This window comes from Chiloscyllium plagiosum, chromosome 1 (genome assembly GCF_004010195.1).
Source record: "Chiloscyllium plagiosum isolate BGI_BamShark_2017 chromosome 1, ASM401019v2, whole genome shotgun sequence".
In the NCBI taxonomy this organism is placed as follows: Eukaryota; Metazoa; Chordata; class Chondrichthyes; order Orectolobiformes; family Hemiscylliidae; genus Chiloscyllium; species Chiloscyllium plagiosum.
The window spans coordinates 150,809,837-150,830,611 of record NC_057710.1 but is presented as its reverse complement, the minus strand read 5'-3'; the positions used below and the strand labels follow the sequence as shown (position 1 = coordinate 150,830,611).

At 42.1% G+C, this 20,775-nt stretch overlaps 1 protein-coding gene across 1 annotated transcript; it reads right to left on the bottom strand.

The window, feature by feature from the left end:
• Positions 1-1,399: 1,399 nt before the first annotated feature.
• Positions 1,400-20,769, bottom strand: LOC122555894 (endothelin receptor type B-like). Its single transcript, XM_043702150.1, has 3 exons — positions 20,087-20,769; positions 19,170-19,282; positions 1,400-1,849 (listed from the first exon to the last, which is right to left on the bottom strand). Exons 1-3 carry the CDS (start codon positions 20,576-20,578, stop codon positions 1,633-1,635), a joined length of 822 nt encoding a protein of 273 aa, XP_043558085.1. The 5' UTR covers positions 20,579-20,769; the 3' UTR covers positions 1,400-1,632.
• Positions 20,770-20,775: the final 6 nt, after the last annotated feature.

The window sequence follows — 20,775 nt, the reverse complement described above, 5'->3', positions numbered from 1 at the left end:
ATTGGAATAGATAAACCCTTTGGCATGCATAGTCAGTATCTCTCACATATGAAAGCAACCCCACATAGCTGATGTGTGTCAACATTGAGCCTTGTTGTAAGGTATGTCTTTGGTTGCCCTTTCTTTAAACGGTGGTTTGATGCTAATGTCTTATGGTGGTCTTGAATCACGTTTCTATGCCAGATGGTGTTTTTCTCTTCTTTTTTGTTTTTAAATAAGACCTTTCGGTATTTGACGACAACAACAGCAAAATCGGCAAAAAGGACAGCAGAAAACGAAAAGATATTTCTGGAAAGGCAGGGTTAGTCAGGCAGCAACTTTCAGACTTTCTACACGTAACTCTGCAGGAGGCATCACCAGAAGTTGCTGTCTTGTTTACTCTTTAGTGAGAGTGAGTGCCAACAGCCTGACCTATATGTCTACTACAGAATACTGGCCTTCATATAAAGTTCACAGCAAATACAAGAATATGGGCCTGAACTGAGATGCTAGAGACAGTGGACCTGAGAAAATATATTGCATAGACTCACTGTTTGTGACACCCATTTCTTATCACCTTCCTACCTTGAAGAACTGTTGTGACTCTGTCCATTATAGTGGTCTTGCTGAGTTGGAAGTATTTGACAATTAATGTTTCCAAATGAATATTCCTAACATATTCTCACATCAAAACACATTTCAAAACAAAACACAGGAGGTCAGAAGCCACCACAGATAATCAGATCAAAAGCCCATATAGAATCTCAACATTGAGCAGATGTTTGAAACCAAAGCAACTGAAAAATATTCAATCTCAGGATATCCTTTCTAACAAGAATTTTCCTTGCCCAACTTGAATTTGGGAACACAAAACTATCCAGTTGATCAACATGTAATCATGTGGAGTGAAATTTACATAAACAAGGATGGTATTTAGGTTAGATTACCTACAGTGTGGAAACAGGCCCTTCGGCCCAACAAATCCACACTGAGCCTCTAAAGAGTAACCTACCCAGACCCATTTCCCTCTAACTAATGCACCTAAAACTATGGTCAATTTACCTGACCTGCACAGCTTTGTACCGTGGGAGGAAACCCACACAGACACAGGGAGAATGTACAAACTCCACACAGATAGTCACCCAAGGCTGGAATTGAACCTGGGTCCCTAGCACTGTGAGGCAGCAGTGCTAACCACTGAGCCAACGTGCCACCCAATTTAGGTAGCAAAGTTAAGCCAGCACAATAATGAACAAATTGTTGGAAAGGTTCATAGGGTTGGGTGAAACACAAAAGTTACACCCAATTTTATTCTCCATTGAGATCAATTGGGGAATTCCCTGAAACTTCCAACCAGGAATTTCAGTTAAAATGTGACAAATTCATTTATGAGGATTTTTAAGCTGGATTAAAATTCCACGTGGGTTGAATCTTGCTGGTGGGCCAATTTCCTCACATTCCCATTTATTTCTATATCAGTGTCTTTTATTCTAGCCATATTCATTTCTAAAACTGCAAAAGAATAATTCAATCAAAAATAAGACTTATTTGATGCTGAAGAGAGTCTAAAATTAATTTAAAAAGTCAGTAAATGTTGATCCTGTATCTCATGTTGTCTCCCCATAAGGCTAAAGCAGATACATTTGCTAATCTTTACAAATACGATCTTACCCGATTAAACTCTGTTGTTGGCAGAATAAGGCATACACTGTAGTTTTGTTTACCGTATTCCAATGTTACCATATTAAAAGCAACAGCCTCAGGAACCGCCAAGAGGCTAGCAAGGATCCAAATGCCAATGATCTCTAAGGCAGTCAATAGAGGCACTCCAATCCCCTGGACCCGGCTCCAGGAGACAACAGCCCGATACCTGTTTCAAAATAATAGGAGTCACAGTCAGCTTTAGTTAAACAGAACAATACCTTATACTTCTCATTCTCTTGTACTTCTATACAAAGCTCCAAGTGGCAAATATATAATACATAGAGTGTACTACAATATATAAAAATGTACTAAAACGTGTTCCAATTAGAACCAGTTCATCAACAAATACTTGACATTCAAAATCCATTACTGCCTGAAAGTATACAGTCCTGCTTGCTGTACAAGTTACACTCGGTAACATTCACATAGTACAGAAATAACACATTCTACCCACTTGGTCTGTGCCAGCTCTAAGACAGTACTACAGCCTTCTCACACTCTATTTACCACATTTAAACCAGTTGGACTTAAACCAAACACTCTATCCGTCAACTTCTTTCTCTCATATACTTATCTAGCCCCTACTTAAATGCACCTATGCCATTTATTACAGCTGCTCTATCATGGAGTAAGTTCCATATTCTCACCGTCCTTTGAGTGAGGAAATTTCTCCTGAATTCTTCCCTGGATTTATTATTATACTTATCTCATATTTATTGTGTCATTCTAGGCGTGGATAAGAAATTTGGGCAAAGGGATGAGTATTTCAGAATTGTAGTCCTATCTCCAAACGCAGTCTCTTCGAGCACAACTTCACACTCAGTGTAAATATACTTCTAAACTTGTCCTGAGAAGCAATTAGCCTGAATTTTATATTCCCAGGTTGTAAGGCAGTAGATGACTAAATAAAGTCAGAGGACTGATATACAGCGTCTAACTCTAAACTCTGGGCAGCTTTGTTTAGGGTGGCTCCTCCGTCTAGTCAGAAGGTTTAAGGACTGTCACAATCTTGTCTGTCATCCTGTGGGAGGGCGATATGCCTCAGGAAAGGAGACCTCCATGCCAGCAGATGTTGAGCAAGGGGTTCAGATTGAATGCTTCAGTGAAGTCAGCAGAGAGAAAGATGTAACCTTTTTAGAAAGTGGTCCTTTTGAAATCATTGCCCGTGAGGGTAAACTAGAACAGCTTTCCAGCATTTATTTTTCATTCCACACTCAAAGCCCGATTTACCTGCATTGGCAAGCAACTGAAAATAGACTTATTGTAGCACAGGAACCTGCAAAAACATTTTTTATTAGATTCCCTACAGTGTGAAAACAGGCCCTTCGACCCAACCAGTCCACACCGACCCTCTGAAGAGTAACCCACCCAGACCCATTTCCCCTCTGACTAATGCACCTAACGCTACAGGCAATTTAGCATGGCCAACTTACCTAACCTGCACACCTTTGTGACTGTGGGAGGTAACCCACGCAGACACAGGCGATTGTGTAAACTCCACACAGACAGTCACCCGAGGCTGGAATCAAACCTGGGACCCTGGTGGTGTGAGGCAGCAGTGCTAACCACTGAGCCATTATGCCATATTCTCTACTGGGGGTAATACAGGAAGTTCTGATAAATTGATCCTACCGTTTATACTAGGATCAAAAACTGACGGATTTTCAGGCATTTTCTTTTAAATGTTGGAGTTGTTGGCAAAGCCATATTTATGCCCATCCCTGACTGTCTTAGAGAAGATGGTGTTAAGCTACCTTCTTGAAACACAGCATTCCATGTGGTGTAGGCATACCACAATGCTAATAGGAAGAGAATTACAGGATTCTTACCTCATGAGTAACAGTATAGTTCCATGTTAGGAGAGTGTGAGAGTTGAAGATGAACTCGCAGGCAGTGCTGTCCTCATGCATCTGCTACCCTTGTCCTTTCAGATAGATGTCATATTTAGAAATTGTTGTTGAAGAAATTACTGCATTGTATCTGATAAACAGTACATTCTTCAGCCAAGGTGAATCAGTGGTGGAGAGTGATCGATGGGGTGCCAGTCAAAAGGTTGCATTGTCCAGGATGATGCTGAATTGTACTCATCTAGACAAGTGAGGAGTTTTCTATCACATATCTAACTTGTACATTGTTGATGGTGGACAGGTCTTGGGGAGCCAGGAGACATGTTACTCAGTGCTAGATCCCCACCTCCTGAGTGTGGAGGTGGTGGCAGGTGTGCTGCTCTCTATGTCTTTTTGGTGAGTGCGTTCTTTAGGTGTTTATACAGTCAATTATGTGCAAAATCTATTATGAGAAGACTCTTGTAAAGTAAACAAGATAAAATTTATTGCATCTCTGTAACTATTTGCAGGTTATAAGAACAGGCTGTATGTTACCTCAAAGGCTGTTGGTAAGATCTCGTCTTAGTTTTGTCTCCCCCGAGATCTTACTTTACTCTCCCACCAAGCCCTCATGTCATGATCATAGTGGGCGGTGCTTTAACACTCACCCCCTTCACAGCAAGGTACAACATCTCCCCCTAAACTTTTTATAAAAGCTATTACTATATTTAACACAATCCCATCTCCCTTCAAGTCTTAGACTTTACACATGCAAACAGTCTGGCTGTCTTCCTGACAGTCTCTGTTTCAGGTTTACCATTTAGTTCATCCTAATCAATAATGTGAGGATGGTTCCTCTGTAATGGGATGCAGTACCTGCAGTTCCTTAGTATGGCAGTAATACGAACAGTATACTATCTCACAGGTTTACACCTGTGTGGACTACTGTACATTTGCTGTTTAAATTCTCGATCTGTACCTGTTACCCTGATTCTAGCCTTGGCAAAATAGTGTTTATTCTGATGTGTGGCCTACTGAGCTTGACAGAAGTGATGGTTATCATGTACCAATTGGTAATCGTGAAGGAGTAAGTATGGAGCAATTTCTTAGGCAGCTGAGTCTTCAGTTTTTGACCCATCAGTAACTCTGACAGTGCCAGAACTCATAGGAGTGGATCTATAATTCAATAGAACTGTGTCACAATCTGAATTCATCTTCAAAAGTGACTTAACCATTCTGATCCCACATTTGGCATCCCTGTTAGATTCAGGGTTACCACAGTGAGCTTGTCACATACTCAAATCCCAAGGTGGTTACTAAATGGCTGAAGCTGTCATTCACAAATTGTGGCTATTTGCCTGAAATAACCACATCAGGAATACCTCATGTGTTGCGATTATCTAATTTAAGATTCCATACTCGTCCGGTGCAATTTCTTAACCTTGATCCATCAGGAGAAATAATAATAATGAGATAAGACTTTAATCAAATACAGTCAAATCCATGCACACACATTGTTAAGGTCTGTTTGGGAATTTAGTTGGGTGTTAAAGGCTCATTTTGTTCAGTCTGTGGATGACATGTCTAACAACTGCCAATGAGTTCCTCAATGTTGCTGGATATCCCAGGCCAGCATACTGACAACTGGGCTCTGGCTTTGCACTGGGTGACTATCAAATGTCCTTGCTACACTCCCCAAGATGTCCTCTTGAAGTGAAACTGGGATGACTAGTCATAGAATCATAGAGTTGTACAGCATGGAAGCAGATCCTTCAGTCCACCTTGTCCATGCCAACTGGATATCCTAAATTAATCTAATCCCATTCCTATTCATGTACCCATTTAGATGCTTTTTGAATGTTGTGACTGTACTCACCTCCACCACTTCCCTTAGTAGCTCATTCCATACATGCACCATCCTCTGTGTGTGAAAGCTTTGCCCCTTAAGTCCCTCTTGTATCTTTCCCCTCTCACCTTAAACTTATGATCTCTAGTTTTAGACTCCCCTAACCCTGGGAAAAAGACCTTGACTATTCACAATGTCCGTGCCCTTCATGATTTTATAAGCCTCCATAGGGTCATTCCTCAGCCTCTGATGCTCCAGGGAGAACAGCCCCAGCCTATTCAGCCTCTCAGTACAGCTCAAACCCTCTAACCCTGGCAATATCCTTGAAAACATTATCTGCACCCTTTCATATGTAACAACATCTTTCCTACAGCAGGGTGACCACAACTGAATGCAGTATTCCAAAGCTGGCCTAACCAATGTCCTGTATAGCTGCAATATGACATAGTCTTTCATCATGAACTAGTATGTCATCAACAGTGAGTAAATTGTTTTTGTGTATGAAATATATTTACATGGTCAGACTTTGATATCATAGAATCATAAAGTCATATAGTGCAGAAAAGACTCTTCAGCCCATTATGTCTGCATTGACGTAACTAGAACTGTGACCAACCCCCAGTACAACATGTGAATGGTGAGACATTCCTCATTTCTCTCTCTTTTTTGTGTTGAATCTGGTTAAGCTGATGTGCCTTGCTGGACATCGTGCCCTTATTGTCTGGGTTTAAGACTCAATGTCTTGGATGAAACCAGTATCATGACAAGTAAGGCAGTCAAAGATTGCTCTGATCTGTCCTTGCCTGCAATTTTCCCGACATGTACACTGTCTCATCAGGTTTGCGTACAAAACAAAGTCAATAGTTTTGTATTTTTGGAGGTTCTTTCTCATCCAGTAGAGCAAGTAATGATTTGCGATCTATTGTGATGACCAGTTTCAGACAAAGGTGTAGTCCGAAAATCTCTTGCAAGCACATATAACTGAGATAGCTTCCTTCTCAGTCACCACATTTTGTGCTTCTGTATCAGATAATGTCAAGATGTCTATTGGACTAGTTTACCAAACCCACCTGGCTGTTCCTTCAAGTGTACTACTCCTAAACTTGCAGCTGGAATATTGGCTGCAATTATCTTTGGACATGAAATATTAAAATATCCATAAATGTCCAAAAAATGTTCTCTTGATGAAGAGTCCAACACCATCCTTGTGTCTTCTGTCGTGGTTGCTAGGTTAGGCAAACACTTTACCAGCTGGTTCACCACAACCAAGACTCTTTGATGATCCTAAATTGACTTTGAAGTGGGGGGCTCCATAATGACATCACTCCTTTGAGAATAAGCCGGTCTGCCGTCATTGTTGACAATGTTGCCCCAAGAGATGGATTCTTTGGAGAATTCACACTTGTGTTTCAGTGTGAGGCCCTGATTTTGTAAACGCTTTCATATTGCATGCATTCTCTGATCATACTTTTGCTTGTTGCTCACTATCACGTCCGTGTGGCATATCGCTCAGACACAAAATACTTTGGCCTCAGTCACCTTCTGTGACAGAGAATCCTACAGGCACACCACTCTCTGGGTGCAGAAATTCCTCCTCATCGCAGTCCTAAAAGGCTTATCCCTTGTCTTGAGCCTGCAACCTCTGGTTCTGGACTCACCAGTCATTAAGAACGTCCTTCCTTCATCATTCTTGTTTAATCCTGTGAGAATTTTATAGGTTATAAGTTTCTATGATAGTTCCCCTTATTCTTTGCCACTCCAGTGAATATATTCCTAACCAATCCAGTCTTTTCCTGCATGTTGGTCCTGTCATCTCAGGAATCAGTCTAATAAACTCTTTTTATGCCCCATTCATGGACAGAATGCCTTTCCTCAGATAAGGAGACCAAAACTGCTTACCAAGTCCCTGTATAATTACAGTCGAGAGTGTGTTGCTGGAAAAGCACAGCGGTCAGGCAGCATCCGAGAAACAGGAGAATCGACGTATCGGGCATAAACCCTTCATCAGGACGAAGGAAAAGCTTCTGCCGAAATGTCGATTCTCCTGTTTCTCGGATGCTGCCTGACCTGCTGTGCTTTTCCAGCATCACACTCTCGACTCTGATCTCCAGCATCTGCAGCCCTCACTTTCTCTTCCCTGTATAATTGCAGCAAGACATCCCTGCTCATGTACTCGAGTCCTCTCACTGTGAAGGCCAACATGATATTTGCCTTGAATTGAATGATTTATTTTAGAATACGGTGAAGTTGGATGCCATTTTGAACAGCTTAAGAATAAAAAAGACATAACTGGAAGAGAGTCTACCTTGGTTTCATCACCTCCACCATGAGTCCTAAGTCAGCTCACCAACAACAGCTACGTCTCCACCACTGTCTTGCTGCTGCCTGTGAAAGACCCACTCAGTATAGAAGTCGCCACTCTTCAGGCGCCATCACGTTGCTGCTGGGCCCACCTCACCAACTCCACCGCTGATGCCAAGTCCCACGCTCGCCCGCAACCAGGAGTCCCAGCTCCACTGCCGATTCACCAATGCCAGGAGCCCCCACTCTCGGCCTACTGCAACCAGGAGTCCTTGGCTCCACTGCTAGCCCAGGCTGCTGCCACCCTCCTCCAAGGTATCACCTTGTCAGTGCCGCCATCTTGAAAGGTATGCTGCCATTGCCGCCTCAATCGCTGGAGGAGCTTTGCTGCCGGCCATCCCGACAATAACAGGAGGATATCCCAGCTGCCTTGTCCACCACTGTCGGCTCCGATTGTCGGGAGATTGCTGCCACTCTGTGCACGGGCCACCTTTGCGGACGTGCCTTTGCTGCTGATTAACCCACTGCAAAAGGCTTGAAAGGAAATAAAAATGAACTGAGAAGTGAAAGAGAAAGAAAGAATGCCGAAGAAAAAGAAAGCAGAAGGAAGTGGGTGAGTCCTGGGTTCAGGTGCCCACCCGCAGCCATGCTGCTCTGCCGCCATTTTCCTCACCTACTGCTGGATCCGTATGCTTACATTCAGCAACTGGTCTCTGCACCTATCCCCCCTTTCCCAATCTATCACCATTCAGAGAATGTGCCTGCCTCCTTCTGTCTCCAAAATCATTAACCTCCACATTATACTGCAAGGCCTTGTAAAACCATAACAGCAGCAACATACTGCAGGCTGCCCTGAAAAGGTGAGATTGAGACTTCTGCTCTTCAGTGGGAGAAAGTCAACCTCAGGAATTACCAGCAAGCATGTGAAATGTCGTAAGTACCAGATCAGAGTAGTGGTCACTGCCGGGACTGCATTAAGGTCTCAGAATGTCAGCAAGGCCCAGGTAAGTCCGGGGGTTTGGAGAGGGAAGTTTTGGGGCGGGGACAAGGAAGGGTGTGGGAGCAGGGATTGACGGCTATTCGTGAAGTAACAAAGAAGAGGGTAAGGAGGTGCCTCTGAGCTGCTTTGGGACAACCCCCATGGCTCCTTCCGCAGCAGTGTCCAACACACAACTCACGCTGCCAAGAACAACAGACACATGAGAGTAACATCACCTGCAAATTCCCCTCCAATCCACACACTTGGGCCTTCACTGTCACTGGGTCAAATATCCGCAACTCCCTTCCAGCACTGTGAGTGTACCTACACCACACAGGCTCAATGATTCACCATCATCTTCTCAAGGGCAATTCGGATGAACAAGGAATGCTAATGTTAGTTGTGGCTGTCACATAGAGTCATAGAGATGTACAGCATGGGAACGGACCCTTCGGTCCAACCCGTCCATGCCAGGGCCACCCACCCGAAGGACCTTGCTCTATTTCTTCAATGCTCAATGAATATCCAATACCTTGATTGAATTTTTATACCATAGACTCATATACCCTATCATTCCATATGACAACAGCAGCTTTCTTGAGTCTACTTAATGCATAGTGCAGACCCATTGATGTGAATTTTATTGCTGCAAAATAGAGCAGTGCCTCAGAAACATCCAGGTCAGATTTATCATGGTTAGATATGTGGGCAGAACAGGCAGCAATCTGCCTCACACTGAACTTCAGACGAGACAAAGAAAAGGAAATACCTTTCTATTTTGTGAACAAAGGTTCACTGGAGAGCTGCAATACAGAAAGGTGATTGTTTTACGCCCTTGTGTACTGAGGGGTAGGGATTGGTAATACCCATCATCCTGTGCGCCTCATAAAGATGTATGATGTAAATTAAGACAATCGAAATGTCTCGAGGCAACTTAGAGTGATACTGACTATGGAAGGACTTTATAATCGATTGCAAATCCCGTAATGCTTGAACTGAAATGCTCCTGTAATGTTTTTGTTTACAAATTATATAAATGAAGTGTATTTTTGCAAAGACAACTCACCATGAAGGGAAAAAAAATCACACAACCCCAGGCTGTAGCCCAACAGATTTAATTGGAAGCAATAGCTTTCGGAGCGCTGCTCCTACATCAGATGGTTGTGGCTCCATAAAGGAGCAAGTTCTGGCAACAGCAGAGAAGTGAACCAAGCGTTCACAATGGCAAGATGGATACTGTTGGTGTGACTTCAATGTGGATATCACAGCTAATACTCCAAAGGAGAATTGCGTCCATTGTTAACAGCACAAGTTCCGACTACAGAAATAGGCTGCTGATAAAACCAATGCAATATCCTGATGCCACTGCACTTGTCTGTAAATGAGGAGGTTGCTCTCTGTTCTCAGGAGTGCTCTTCATTTTCCACCTATTTCCTGTGGATCCATGAGACAAAACTAATCTGACAACTTTTCAGGATGTAACATTTCAGGCATGTTATGCAACTATTGTGCTTTCGCACTCCATCTTCAACTTCATTGTTTTTAAACTAGCTTAGAAAGACTGTTGTGATAACACAAGTGCAGTGACAAACAGTGGATAGATGCTGAGCTTGCCAGGCTGAGATACACCTCTACTCCTTGAAGTGATCACAAATGCCACAGCAGCAGCCATAGTTGCAGAAAGTAGCCCTATTGTCACAAGCTTCGTTCACTGAGTATTTCTTGCACAAAATAATACAGGTCTTATATACTGCTGCAGACTGATCGCACTGTGGATACTGCCTGGATAACAAGCACAGATCTGCACAATTAGATTTCTGTGATCAACCAACCTCTGGTCATTCATTAAGCAACCTTCCTTTCCTTGAAGGGTTTTCCCTGGCTTTGAAATGAAGACAATCCATGAATAATGTTCCAGGTGACCCATTTTAGAAAATCAATCTGAGTGGCACTAATTCTGTGACACTGATCTTTTTAACAGCTGATTGGTAAATTTTGTGCATCGGACAGAAGGGAATTTTTACAAACTAAAATAAAATGTAACTACTGTGTGGTGACTGGGTTGTGTAGATCCGATAATACTGGTACACAATGATGAACATCAGCTAATATCATGTTATTAACTCTGTTTACCCAACGCAAGGCACACATGCCTTCAATTAAAATTCTTTGGAAAAATTATTTTGAGGTTCTCTGCCCTCATTGTCCTTAAAGCAGGATTGCAACTTAAAAGGGTTGTGTAGTCCTAGTTGAATTCCTCACTTTATTAAATAAGTTAAATAGGTGAAAGGTTATCCATCAAAATCTATTTCTTTCCAGCAATAGGTTACAAGACCTTATGTGGTGTATACATATTGTTGTATGTAACAAAATCAATGCCACTGACTTCACAACTGCTAAAAAATGAAATAAGTGAAACTACTATTATGTTAACTGAGGCTTACAATAGCTGATGAGATACAAACCACAATCCCTTGGACAATCAGCTATTCTTGAACGTTCTCTGAAGTGAAGACTATCAGATTGACATTCTGTTTCTTTGTGGGTGGATTTATAATGTAGACATGCTGTTGGAATCACAATTTAAGTCAGAAACCAGAAGAGTTGAGTTTCCACTAGATTATTCACAATCCAGTAATGGAGATTTTGGCGTTTACGTCCCACCTCACTTACGGTATGGTAGCAGCTTGTCAAAGTACATCCTGGGTTGTACTTGGATTGCTACGTCTCCCCAGTGGGCCAGGTTAAACCAAAGCAAGGGTAGAGGGGCGAGCGGTGAGACACTCAACTTGCTTGGGGCTTCCTCCACACTGCTATGACAATTTGGACAGAAACTGAGAACAGACATAGCTTCTGCCTAGGTCCAATTTAGACCAAAGCAGTGTGGAATGGAAAAGTAAATTACAGGAACCAAATAAGGACATAAGCAACTGGAGGAGGTGCAAGCCATTCACCCCTCACACATGCCTCACCACTTAATAAGGTCATGGCTGATCTATTTGCAACCTCAATTCCATTTTCATGGTGGTCCACTATAGCCGTCAATACCCCGATATTTCAAAGCTCCATCTACCTACTCTTTAAATATCTTCAGTGATCTAGCCTCCGCAACCTTGTCAGGTAAAGATTCTAGACTCTAATTACTTCCTGGGAGAAGAAATTCTTTTGCATCTCTCCTTCTAATGAGCGTCTTCTTATGCTATAACTATATCCCCTCGTTTGAGATTCCTTCACCAGTAGAAATATCTTTTCAGCAATCTGCCCTGTCAAAACCTCTCGGAATCTTGAATGTTTCAACAAAGATCACCCCTCATTAGATTAGATTCCCTGCAGTATGGAAGCAGGCCCTTCAGCCCAACATGCCCTCAAAAGAGTAACCCACCCAGACCCACACCCCCACATATACCCCTGACTAATGCACCTATCACTGTGGGCAATTTAGCCTGGCCAATTCACCTGACCTGCACATCTTTGGACTGTGGGAGGAAACCGGAGCACCCGGAGGAAACCCACGCAGACACGGGGAGAACGTGCAAACTCCACACAGTCAATCGCCTGAGGCAGGAATCGAACCTGGGTCCCTGGCGATGTGAGGCAGCAGTGCTAACCACTGAGACACTGTGCCGCCCCTTTATCTTGAATAAATAAAGCCCTAACCTGTTCAGTTATAGAATCATGGAGTCATACAGCACTAGTTGTTCCTGACATCTTACATCCCAGGAATAAGCACAGTGAAGTTTAAAAGAGATTGAAATTCAGCCTCCAATGCCAATACACTATATTCTTTTTTAAATACAGGGCCCAAAACCATACACAGTTTATCCAGGTGCAGCCTCATCAACCATACAGTTATATGAAGACCTCCTCATTTTTAACATGCAGCAATAAAGACTTTCTTATTTAAATGAGTTCATCTTTATTTTCAGCTGCTTTGGACTCTAGCTTCTACTCTCAGAACTCAATGGTCATGATGCTTCTTCTGTGAGGCACGTGCCCTTGTTCTATCCCCTCTGTCAGCTCCTATTATTTATACAGCCCATCTCATGGATAAGGCATGGGTTTGTGACCAGGTCGAAGCAGAAAACTCCCCCTCGCTTCGAGATTTTGTTTATACATCTGCTACTACATCAATTTTATTTCTGAGTGTTGGAATTTAAATAATTGGCAATTATCAATTGCCTTATAAATTTTCATCTAAAGCCAGTCCCTAGAAAAATGCAATTTAAATCAAAATCAGAGGTTTAACAAATTGTTTCACAAGTTTATGCAGTTTTGAAGTCAAACCAGAAGTTTACATTTCGTTTGAAAGAAAGAAAGCAGATTAGAGAAATATGTTTGTTGTTTTACAAAATGGTTCTCCCGAGGACTCTCAAAGGTCTGTTTTTTTTAAGAAAAGCTATTTGCAATCCATAACTTTCTAAAGTTTTTCAGTTAGTATGTTCAACAGGACCCAAAAAGCTCCTTTTGGCAACTTTGAGATAGCACGTTTTATTTTACTGAGCCTGGCCCATACAGGACCTCTTTAAAAAAACTATTGTGTTTTACAGGCAGTGTCCTGCATACCAAACAATGGAGGTTTTGTGGGAGAACAGAGACTCTATTACTGCCCTTAAAGTCCAGAAGCAGGGTTCCTAAACATGCTGTATTTCTCCTGCCGCTTCCTTTCTGCTTGACTCTGAATAAACAGCACATATTTGATGCATACCAGTGGTTGACCACTCAAGACGACTAGTTTATGTACCCATTGAGTCAGCACTGAAATTAATAAAGTATCTAACCCTGGCATTGTCCTTTTTTAAAGTTTACATTTGTTTTTGAGATAATTTTGAACAAAAACCAATTCTAAGCATGTATTATAGATGCAGTCTTGCATGAGGTGTCCAGTCATAAATTTCCGATCAGCCATAATTTGGACTCAGCCAAACTAGGAAAAGAATAAACGATTAAGGTGGGGAGAGTATTTATTTTAAACGTGTAAACAAGAGGAAAAGGGAATTTGCTTTTAAAATTACAGAGGTGAATCTTAGGAATCCTTCTCAATACTAAATTCACTAGCGGTAAGTCTGAACTAGATTATTTCTAGTTCTAGAGTTTAAAGAGATTTCCACACAAAATAAAATGGGTTGTGGATATTTTGTGCAATGTGGAAAGATCAAGTTCATATCAAAAACATTCAGGCCCTGAAATTCATATTCACTTGCTCTCAGATTGCTGACAATAACCTTTGACACTTTGAAATCTTTGGCACTTGTATTAGTAACAAAACAGAAAGGTAGTGTATTATTTAACTGGTGATTTATTGGGAAATGTGGATGTACAAGGGCATCTGGGTGACCTTGGACACCAGATAATTAAACTAGACAGGTAAGTGGAGTACTCAATTAAGCAGGTAAATGGTTTATTGGCCTTCATCGCAAAAAGATTTGAATTCAGAAGCAGGGATGCCATATTGCAGTTACAGAGGGTCTTGATGAAATCACACTAAGTATTGAGTGCAGTTTTGCTCTCCCCACCTAAGAAAGGACATACTTGCCATAGGCAGAACGCAACCGAGGTTCACTAAGCTGACACTAGGGATGGCTTGCTGTCTTATGAGGACAGATTCGTTCAACTTTGCCTGTATTCACCACAGTTTAGGAGGATGGGGGGAGTGGGCCAGATCTGATTGACAGAAATAAAACTAATGGGGCTGGACAGACTAGATTCTGGGAGGATGTTTTCCCTTGTTAGGGAGTCCAAACCAGGGATCACAGTCTTAAGATGTGGGGTAGGTTATTTCGGACTGAAATAAGGAAACATTTTTTCACTCAAAGGATAGTGACCCTGCAGAATTTTCCAATACAAAATGCCATGGAGACCGTGTCACTAAATATAGACAAGTAAGAGACAGATACATTCCTAAGTTTAAAAGGCATCAAAGAGTACAGAAAACAAGTGAGCACATGGTGTTGAAATAGAGGATCAGTCATGTTCCTATTGAACAACTGAGCAGACTTGAAGGGAAGATGGCCCAATTCTGCACATAGTTTCTATGTAACCTATTCCAGCTTTTCAAATGAACTGAATCCACACTATTCAACCTGAGCTGAGTAAAGTCATATGCAGAAGAATTGAAGTTAGGCCTAAAAATGGTTAAAGGGATTGCAATGCATGACTAAACCAAACCTATTTGTTGTGATCCAGACAACATACAAACTGTGTGTAGCTTTTATGACCCAGCATCCAAACCCTCCTGAGCACACTGTTGAGTAATCACACCTCTGAGGAAGGAGGTCTAACCCTTGAGAGGCTGCCACACAATGTCAAACTAGCCTGAATACTTAAAGGAAGACTGAACCTCTGAAGGAGGAGATGCATTTTAGTCTGAGCAAATTCAATCATTCATTAAAAACAGTAACTTAGATAGAGTTAAGATACAGAAACAATAAAAGATAAACAAGAGGGGGCTGCAAATCATCCAATAGGAGCAATGAAGTAGATGGGAGAAAGGACAGCTATCTCCAGGAAGCTGGATGATCCTCCAGACAAGCTCTGAGAAAGCAGTGGAAGCAGATAGCTGTACAAGACGCTGCTCGCAGTTGTTAGTCCTGAGGACCTTGCAAGACATTGAAAGATCCTGTAAAAGTGATCAAGGTCAGCAAGTGTCATATCTTATCAAATATACCCAAAATCTCACACAAACTCAATGAACTATATGACTACAATTCACCTATGAACAATCTCTATCTATCGAAAGTCATTCTCACACTCATGATTCACCCCACCCTCACATTTAACACTGTTATAAGCCTCACACTGACATCTCCCAAAATAAACACACTTCCAGCTATTCAATCATAACAACTCCGTCACCTGAACTGATTGCACATTGTCATTCATTCACTGACTCACTTCCCTTTCTCTTGCAGGACAAGCTGACTTCTGACCAGAAGCAGCGGGTACCTAACTGGTGGTGGGCATCATGCCATAATGCTGCTGGAGGTCAGACATCTCTCCATCATCACAGTCATTGTGGCCAGCGGCAGGATTGAAAGAATTAATAACGGCAGAATGTTTCTAACTAATTCTTCTAACTAATTGGGCAGCACGGCGGCTCAGTGGTTTGATTCCAGCCTCAGGCTGCGTGGGTTTGCTCCAGTTTCCTCCCACAGTCCAAAGATATGCAGGTTAGGTGAATTGGCCGGGCTAAACTGCCTGTAGAGTTAGGTACATTAGGGGAATGGGTCTGGGTGCGTTACTCTTTGGAGGGTCAGTGTGGACTAGTTGGGCCAAAGGGCCTGTTTCCACACTGTAGGGAAGCTAATCTAATTCTGATTACCTAACAATCTATCAATTTATTTGCTGGAAGTAAAATCAAAAATCTATTTAGATTTAAAGCTGCAAAAATCACCGATTGATTCAATTCTTGAGCCACACTTAGTTAAGGGAACCTGTCAAAGAATGATTAGCTCACCTAAATAAATTTATCCCATCCTTTCAAATACCTGACATTGCTTGTCAAGCATAATTTTTCACCTTTTGAAGATGTTCAACTTTTAATTAAAGTAAGCAGCAAAATTAAATCCCCTAATCTTATTTTGGAAAGTGTCATGCTTATTTACTAAGATCCAATATACTACTCCCAGATCGGCACTGATTTCAGAGGGGTGTAAATGATAGGAATATGGTAAATCTAAAAACAATCCATTACAACCTAAGATTTTGGTGGTGGTTTGCAGCAGGAGGGTCATCGGGACAAGGGGTTTCTGCACTTTAATCTTTCAGTTGTTGCCCAAGAGTGAGTGGCAATATCAGATTTTTGGCCAAATTCTTGTAACAATGAGAAAGTGTTTGGCTTGAGCCAAAATTGTGTTGCGGCCCCAGTTCTGGAAGTGCTTCCCAAACACAGTGGCTGTCGTTTTGGTCAGGGCATGGTGGGAGAGGACAGATCTGTCGTTCACAGAAATCTTTGCAACTGCAAAGGTGTAGCTGCATTCACAGAGATCCAATCTCATGCAAGTGGAGATCAAGCACACCATTTGTCAGGTTTATTCTGCTCAGGGGAAAGTCGAATGTTGATGTTGTTGGAGATATTGGATAGGCCCAGGAATGCCTTTGAGAGAGGTAGGATGCCTTTTGAGCGACGTCAAGTACCCTTTCACCCATGTCAAGTGCCCTTTGGGATGGTTAAAATGTGTATAATAAATGGATAATATCACTGAAACTGTCAAGCTCGTTGGAACTGTTGAGTTAGCAAAGCATATAAATATCCTAACTTATATTTTAAAACAAAAAGTGATTTTTAATAGTATTTCACTATCTGTTGACCTATCTAGCTTGAATACCATTATCATACCAAATGCGTTGCATGACTGATTTCACAATCAATCATTGTTACATTGCAATGAGTTGCTCACAGTTCAATTGACAGATCTAAGTGGTCATAAAGTCTTTAATATGGAGCTAAGACTTTAAGCACTTGAATGAAATGTTTGCTTTTATAACGGATTAAAACCATTGAAGGAATGTAATTGGAGTGAATGGACTTTTATCAATGCAAGTGCTTATTTATATGCAGTGGACTCTATTTTAAATATTTACAACTTCATTTTCTTTACCCTCAGAGTGGGGACTGAGATCTGCAATGAAGAGTAGGCAGTCAGCATATGGAGTTTAGGGTAAAGGCTTGTGGGGTGGTATTCCTGATGAAGGGTTTTTGCCTGAAACGTCGATTTTACTGCTCCTCGGATGCTGCTGGAACTGCTGTGCTTTTCCAGCACCACTAATCCAGAATCTGGTTTCCAGCATCTGCAGAGATTGTTTTTACCCTGTGGGGTGGTGAGCATGGGTTGCACGAGTTGGCCTTCAGTTGGAAATGGCACCACAAAGAGACATGGGGTGGTAAAAGGGGATAAGAGGGGCCATGGGAGTGGGTAGAGGAGCATAAGGTTGGCGCAAAATGTCTGACAGGTCCTGGGGATGGGTAGAGCGACATGGATTGAATAGACAATACAAGAGGCACTGGGATGATTGGAGAATGTTTGAGGAGGCAGGATGGCGCATGGGGAATGCAAAGAGGCATGAGGGTTAGCAATCTTTGAGCACATTTGTAGCTCAGGTTGATGATAAGTCTGTAGGTTTGCTCGCTGAGCTGGAAGGTTTGTTTTCAGATGTTTCGTCACCATACTAGGTAACGTCATCAGTGAGAGTCTCCGGTGAAGCACTGCTGTGTACAGAGATCTGACAGAACCGAGGCCAGCATTTCATACATCCTGCTTCCACACACACAGCAGCCCTGTGGAAGCCTGTGCTGTGTTTCCTGGCAGTGGACTGATCTCCTATCAACACCCATCCATAGAAAAAAACAATTGGAACATTCAAGGTACTTTCCCTCAAGTTGAATTTGCAGAGCTGGAAATGTCCTTAAATTTCCTTGTTCTCCTGATCTCAGGAGGAACAATTCAGGCTGTTATGTGAATCACGTGAAATTAGTCTTATCCGTATATCTTAGCCTCTCGAACCTGTCCGAAGTGAAATTGTCAGTTTACTGCAATTATTGGCAAGTTGTAGGCAATTTGGTGGACCTCAGTCAATGTGGAGCTGGGTTGGGACTTCAAATTATTTCAATTCTGGATTAGATAAAAATTGAGTTCTCAGGAGTGAGACAATGTAGTAACCATAAAAACATCATTTAAACAAAATGCAAATAAAAGCAAAATATAGAGCACATGGCAATTAGGATCCTTTTAATATGTTGTATTTAACTTTTAATATGTTGTATTTAACTTTTAATACGTTGTATTTAACTTCCCCTATAATGACATGAAGAGTAGGACAGAGTCATCAAATTGCAGTGAGTTTCTGAAAGTTTTAAATAATAGCAAATATCATAAAGGAAGTTTAATATCAACACCAGAAATCTCAAAGAACAGCTTACCATAACATGCTTATCAGTGACCACAGCTTACAACCATGTAAAACAATATAATAAAGTTAACAGTACAGCCATATTTATAAATAAAAACTTATTTTATAAAACAAGGTGACATAAATGTACATTTTTTAAGAAAAAATGCTACTGCTGGACTAATATAAAGTTCAAATAAATAATTTAATTAGTTAAAAATCACACACCAGGTTATATAGTCCATAACCACCTGATGAAGGGGCAGCGCTCTGAAAGCTAGTGCTTCCAATTAAACCTGTTGGACTATAACCTGGTGTTGTGTGATTTTTAACTTTGTACACCCCAGTCCAACACCGGCATCTCCAAATCATTTAGTGTATCTGTTAACCACTGGAGCTCAAAAGAAACAAATTCTGAGAGGAACTAACTTCAAACTCCCGTGCAACCTGATTTTGTTTCTCTAAGAGATTCGTTTTATGTTTCTGAAGTTCAGCGCTGGGAAACATACTGTTAAAAAAGTCAAAATAACGTATTCGTGGTCTCATTGCCGCTGAACATAGTAAAATACAAAGCCTCAACGAGCTCACAGAATCGGAAATTGTCACAGAGTGTGCTACGAAGCTTTGGAGATATCATTGTGAGGCCTACCTGTCCACACTCAGTGCGCACAGACTTAGGCCTGTGATTCCTACTGAAATTTTCTGCAAGAAAGGTATCAGCTTGCAAACTACAATCCCGAACGGCCACTCGGAAGCCAGAAGCTGAAAAACATGATTGGCAAAGGACACAAATGTCAACACATGCACCCAAAAAAGTTGGATAAAAAGTTAACAAATGAGGCAGAGAAAAAAATGGATAATTTGTCTTGGTTAGATCGCTTAAAGAGATAAATGATAAAGTTGAAAAAAAAACCGGAAGAAACCACAAATGACTTATTTCTAATATCAAAGAGAAAGAAATTCAAACCATGTGTGGAAGCTGCAAGGCACAGGACCAACTAAGTTCGAGAGAAAGGGGTACTGACCGAAGCAATGAGGCCTGGTTCACATCAAAAAATGCAAATGATTGTAACATTATAGAACATAGAACAATACAGCACAGAACAGGCCCTTCGGCCCACGATGTTGTGCCCAACATTTGTCCTAGCTTAAGCACCTATCCATGTACCTATCCAATTGCCGCTTAAAGGTCACCAATGATTCTGACTCTACCGCTCCCACAGGCAGCGCACATTGGTATTGTGTGTCAATATACATCTCTTTTTAATGTCTGATAGACCGAAATGATGTTTTCTGACCCTAGCTCTTTCTGTTTTTAGAAATTGTTACAAATCAATTGAAATATGCAGTCCGATCTGGATTAAAAACCCTATGGTTCCTCTGAAATGTTCGGAACTGAAATGCAAAACCAAAAAGGTGGATCATGAAAGTGATAAATACGCCAAATGAAGAGAGCAAGGGAATGCAGATTAAATGTGAAGTGGGAATGAGAGGACAGTTCAGGAGTGAGACTAAAGAGCTGAGGGGCTATGCAGGGGAGCAGACCCCAGAGGAGAGTAGACCTACCTTGTAGACATGCAAAGGGATGTCGATTGTGATATAGAACAGGTCTCCCAGGGCCAGGCTTCCAATCAACAAATTGGGACCATTCCTCATACATTTATTTTTGTAGATAATCCTCAGCAAAGTCGCGTTGCCAATCACTCCGACCACAAATATGGCACAGGACAGGCCGGCAGTAATGTATCTGAAGGTGGGGTTGCTGCGGGTCGGATAGTAACACGAGGAAGGGATAATGTTGTCACTGCCTGAGTTAGCACTGCCATCGGTTCGGTTAGAGTTATCCACCGCCCGGTTGCCATCGGGTTGACCGGTTCCCCGTTGAGACAAGCCCAAGCTGGGCTGGACCGTGGGAGAGTGGAACACATCCAGATAGTCGGCAGCAGAATGAAACTTGCCCCAGGTCTCATTTTCAGGCAGCAGCATTCTCTGTGATATCCCACAGCCGAGCAACACAGAAACCCAGGGCAGGGTCAGACAAAGCCGCAGCAGCCGCATCCTCGACAGGTCCGGGGGGCGAGGGGGGGGAACGGCTAAAACACAGCAAACTGCCAGCAAGGAGAGGCGAAAGTTGCCACAGCACAGACCGAGCGGAGCCTGGCGACTGAGCTGGGTTCCTCAGCGCTGTCTGTGCCTCTGTCAGCGCTGTCTGTGTGAGTGAGAGGCTGCTGGCTCAGGGGGGAGGGCTGCTCCCC

Excerpts from the sequence above, each read along its gene's own strand:
- LOC122555894 (XM_043702150.1), bottom strand. The coding sequence starts at position 20,578 with ATGCGGCTGCTGCGGCTTTGTCTGACCCTGCCCTGGGTTTCTGTGTTG. Across the intron at positions 19,283-20,086 it reads TCCCTTTGCATGTCTACAAG|CTTCTGGCTTCCGAGTGGCC; the intron begins GTAGGTCTACTC and ends CATGTTTTTCAG. Across the intron at positions 1,850-19,169 it reads TGCGCACTGAGTGTGGACAG|GTATCGGGCTGTTGTCTCCT; the intron begins GTAGGCCTCACA and ends ATTTTGAAACAG.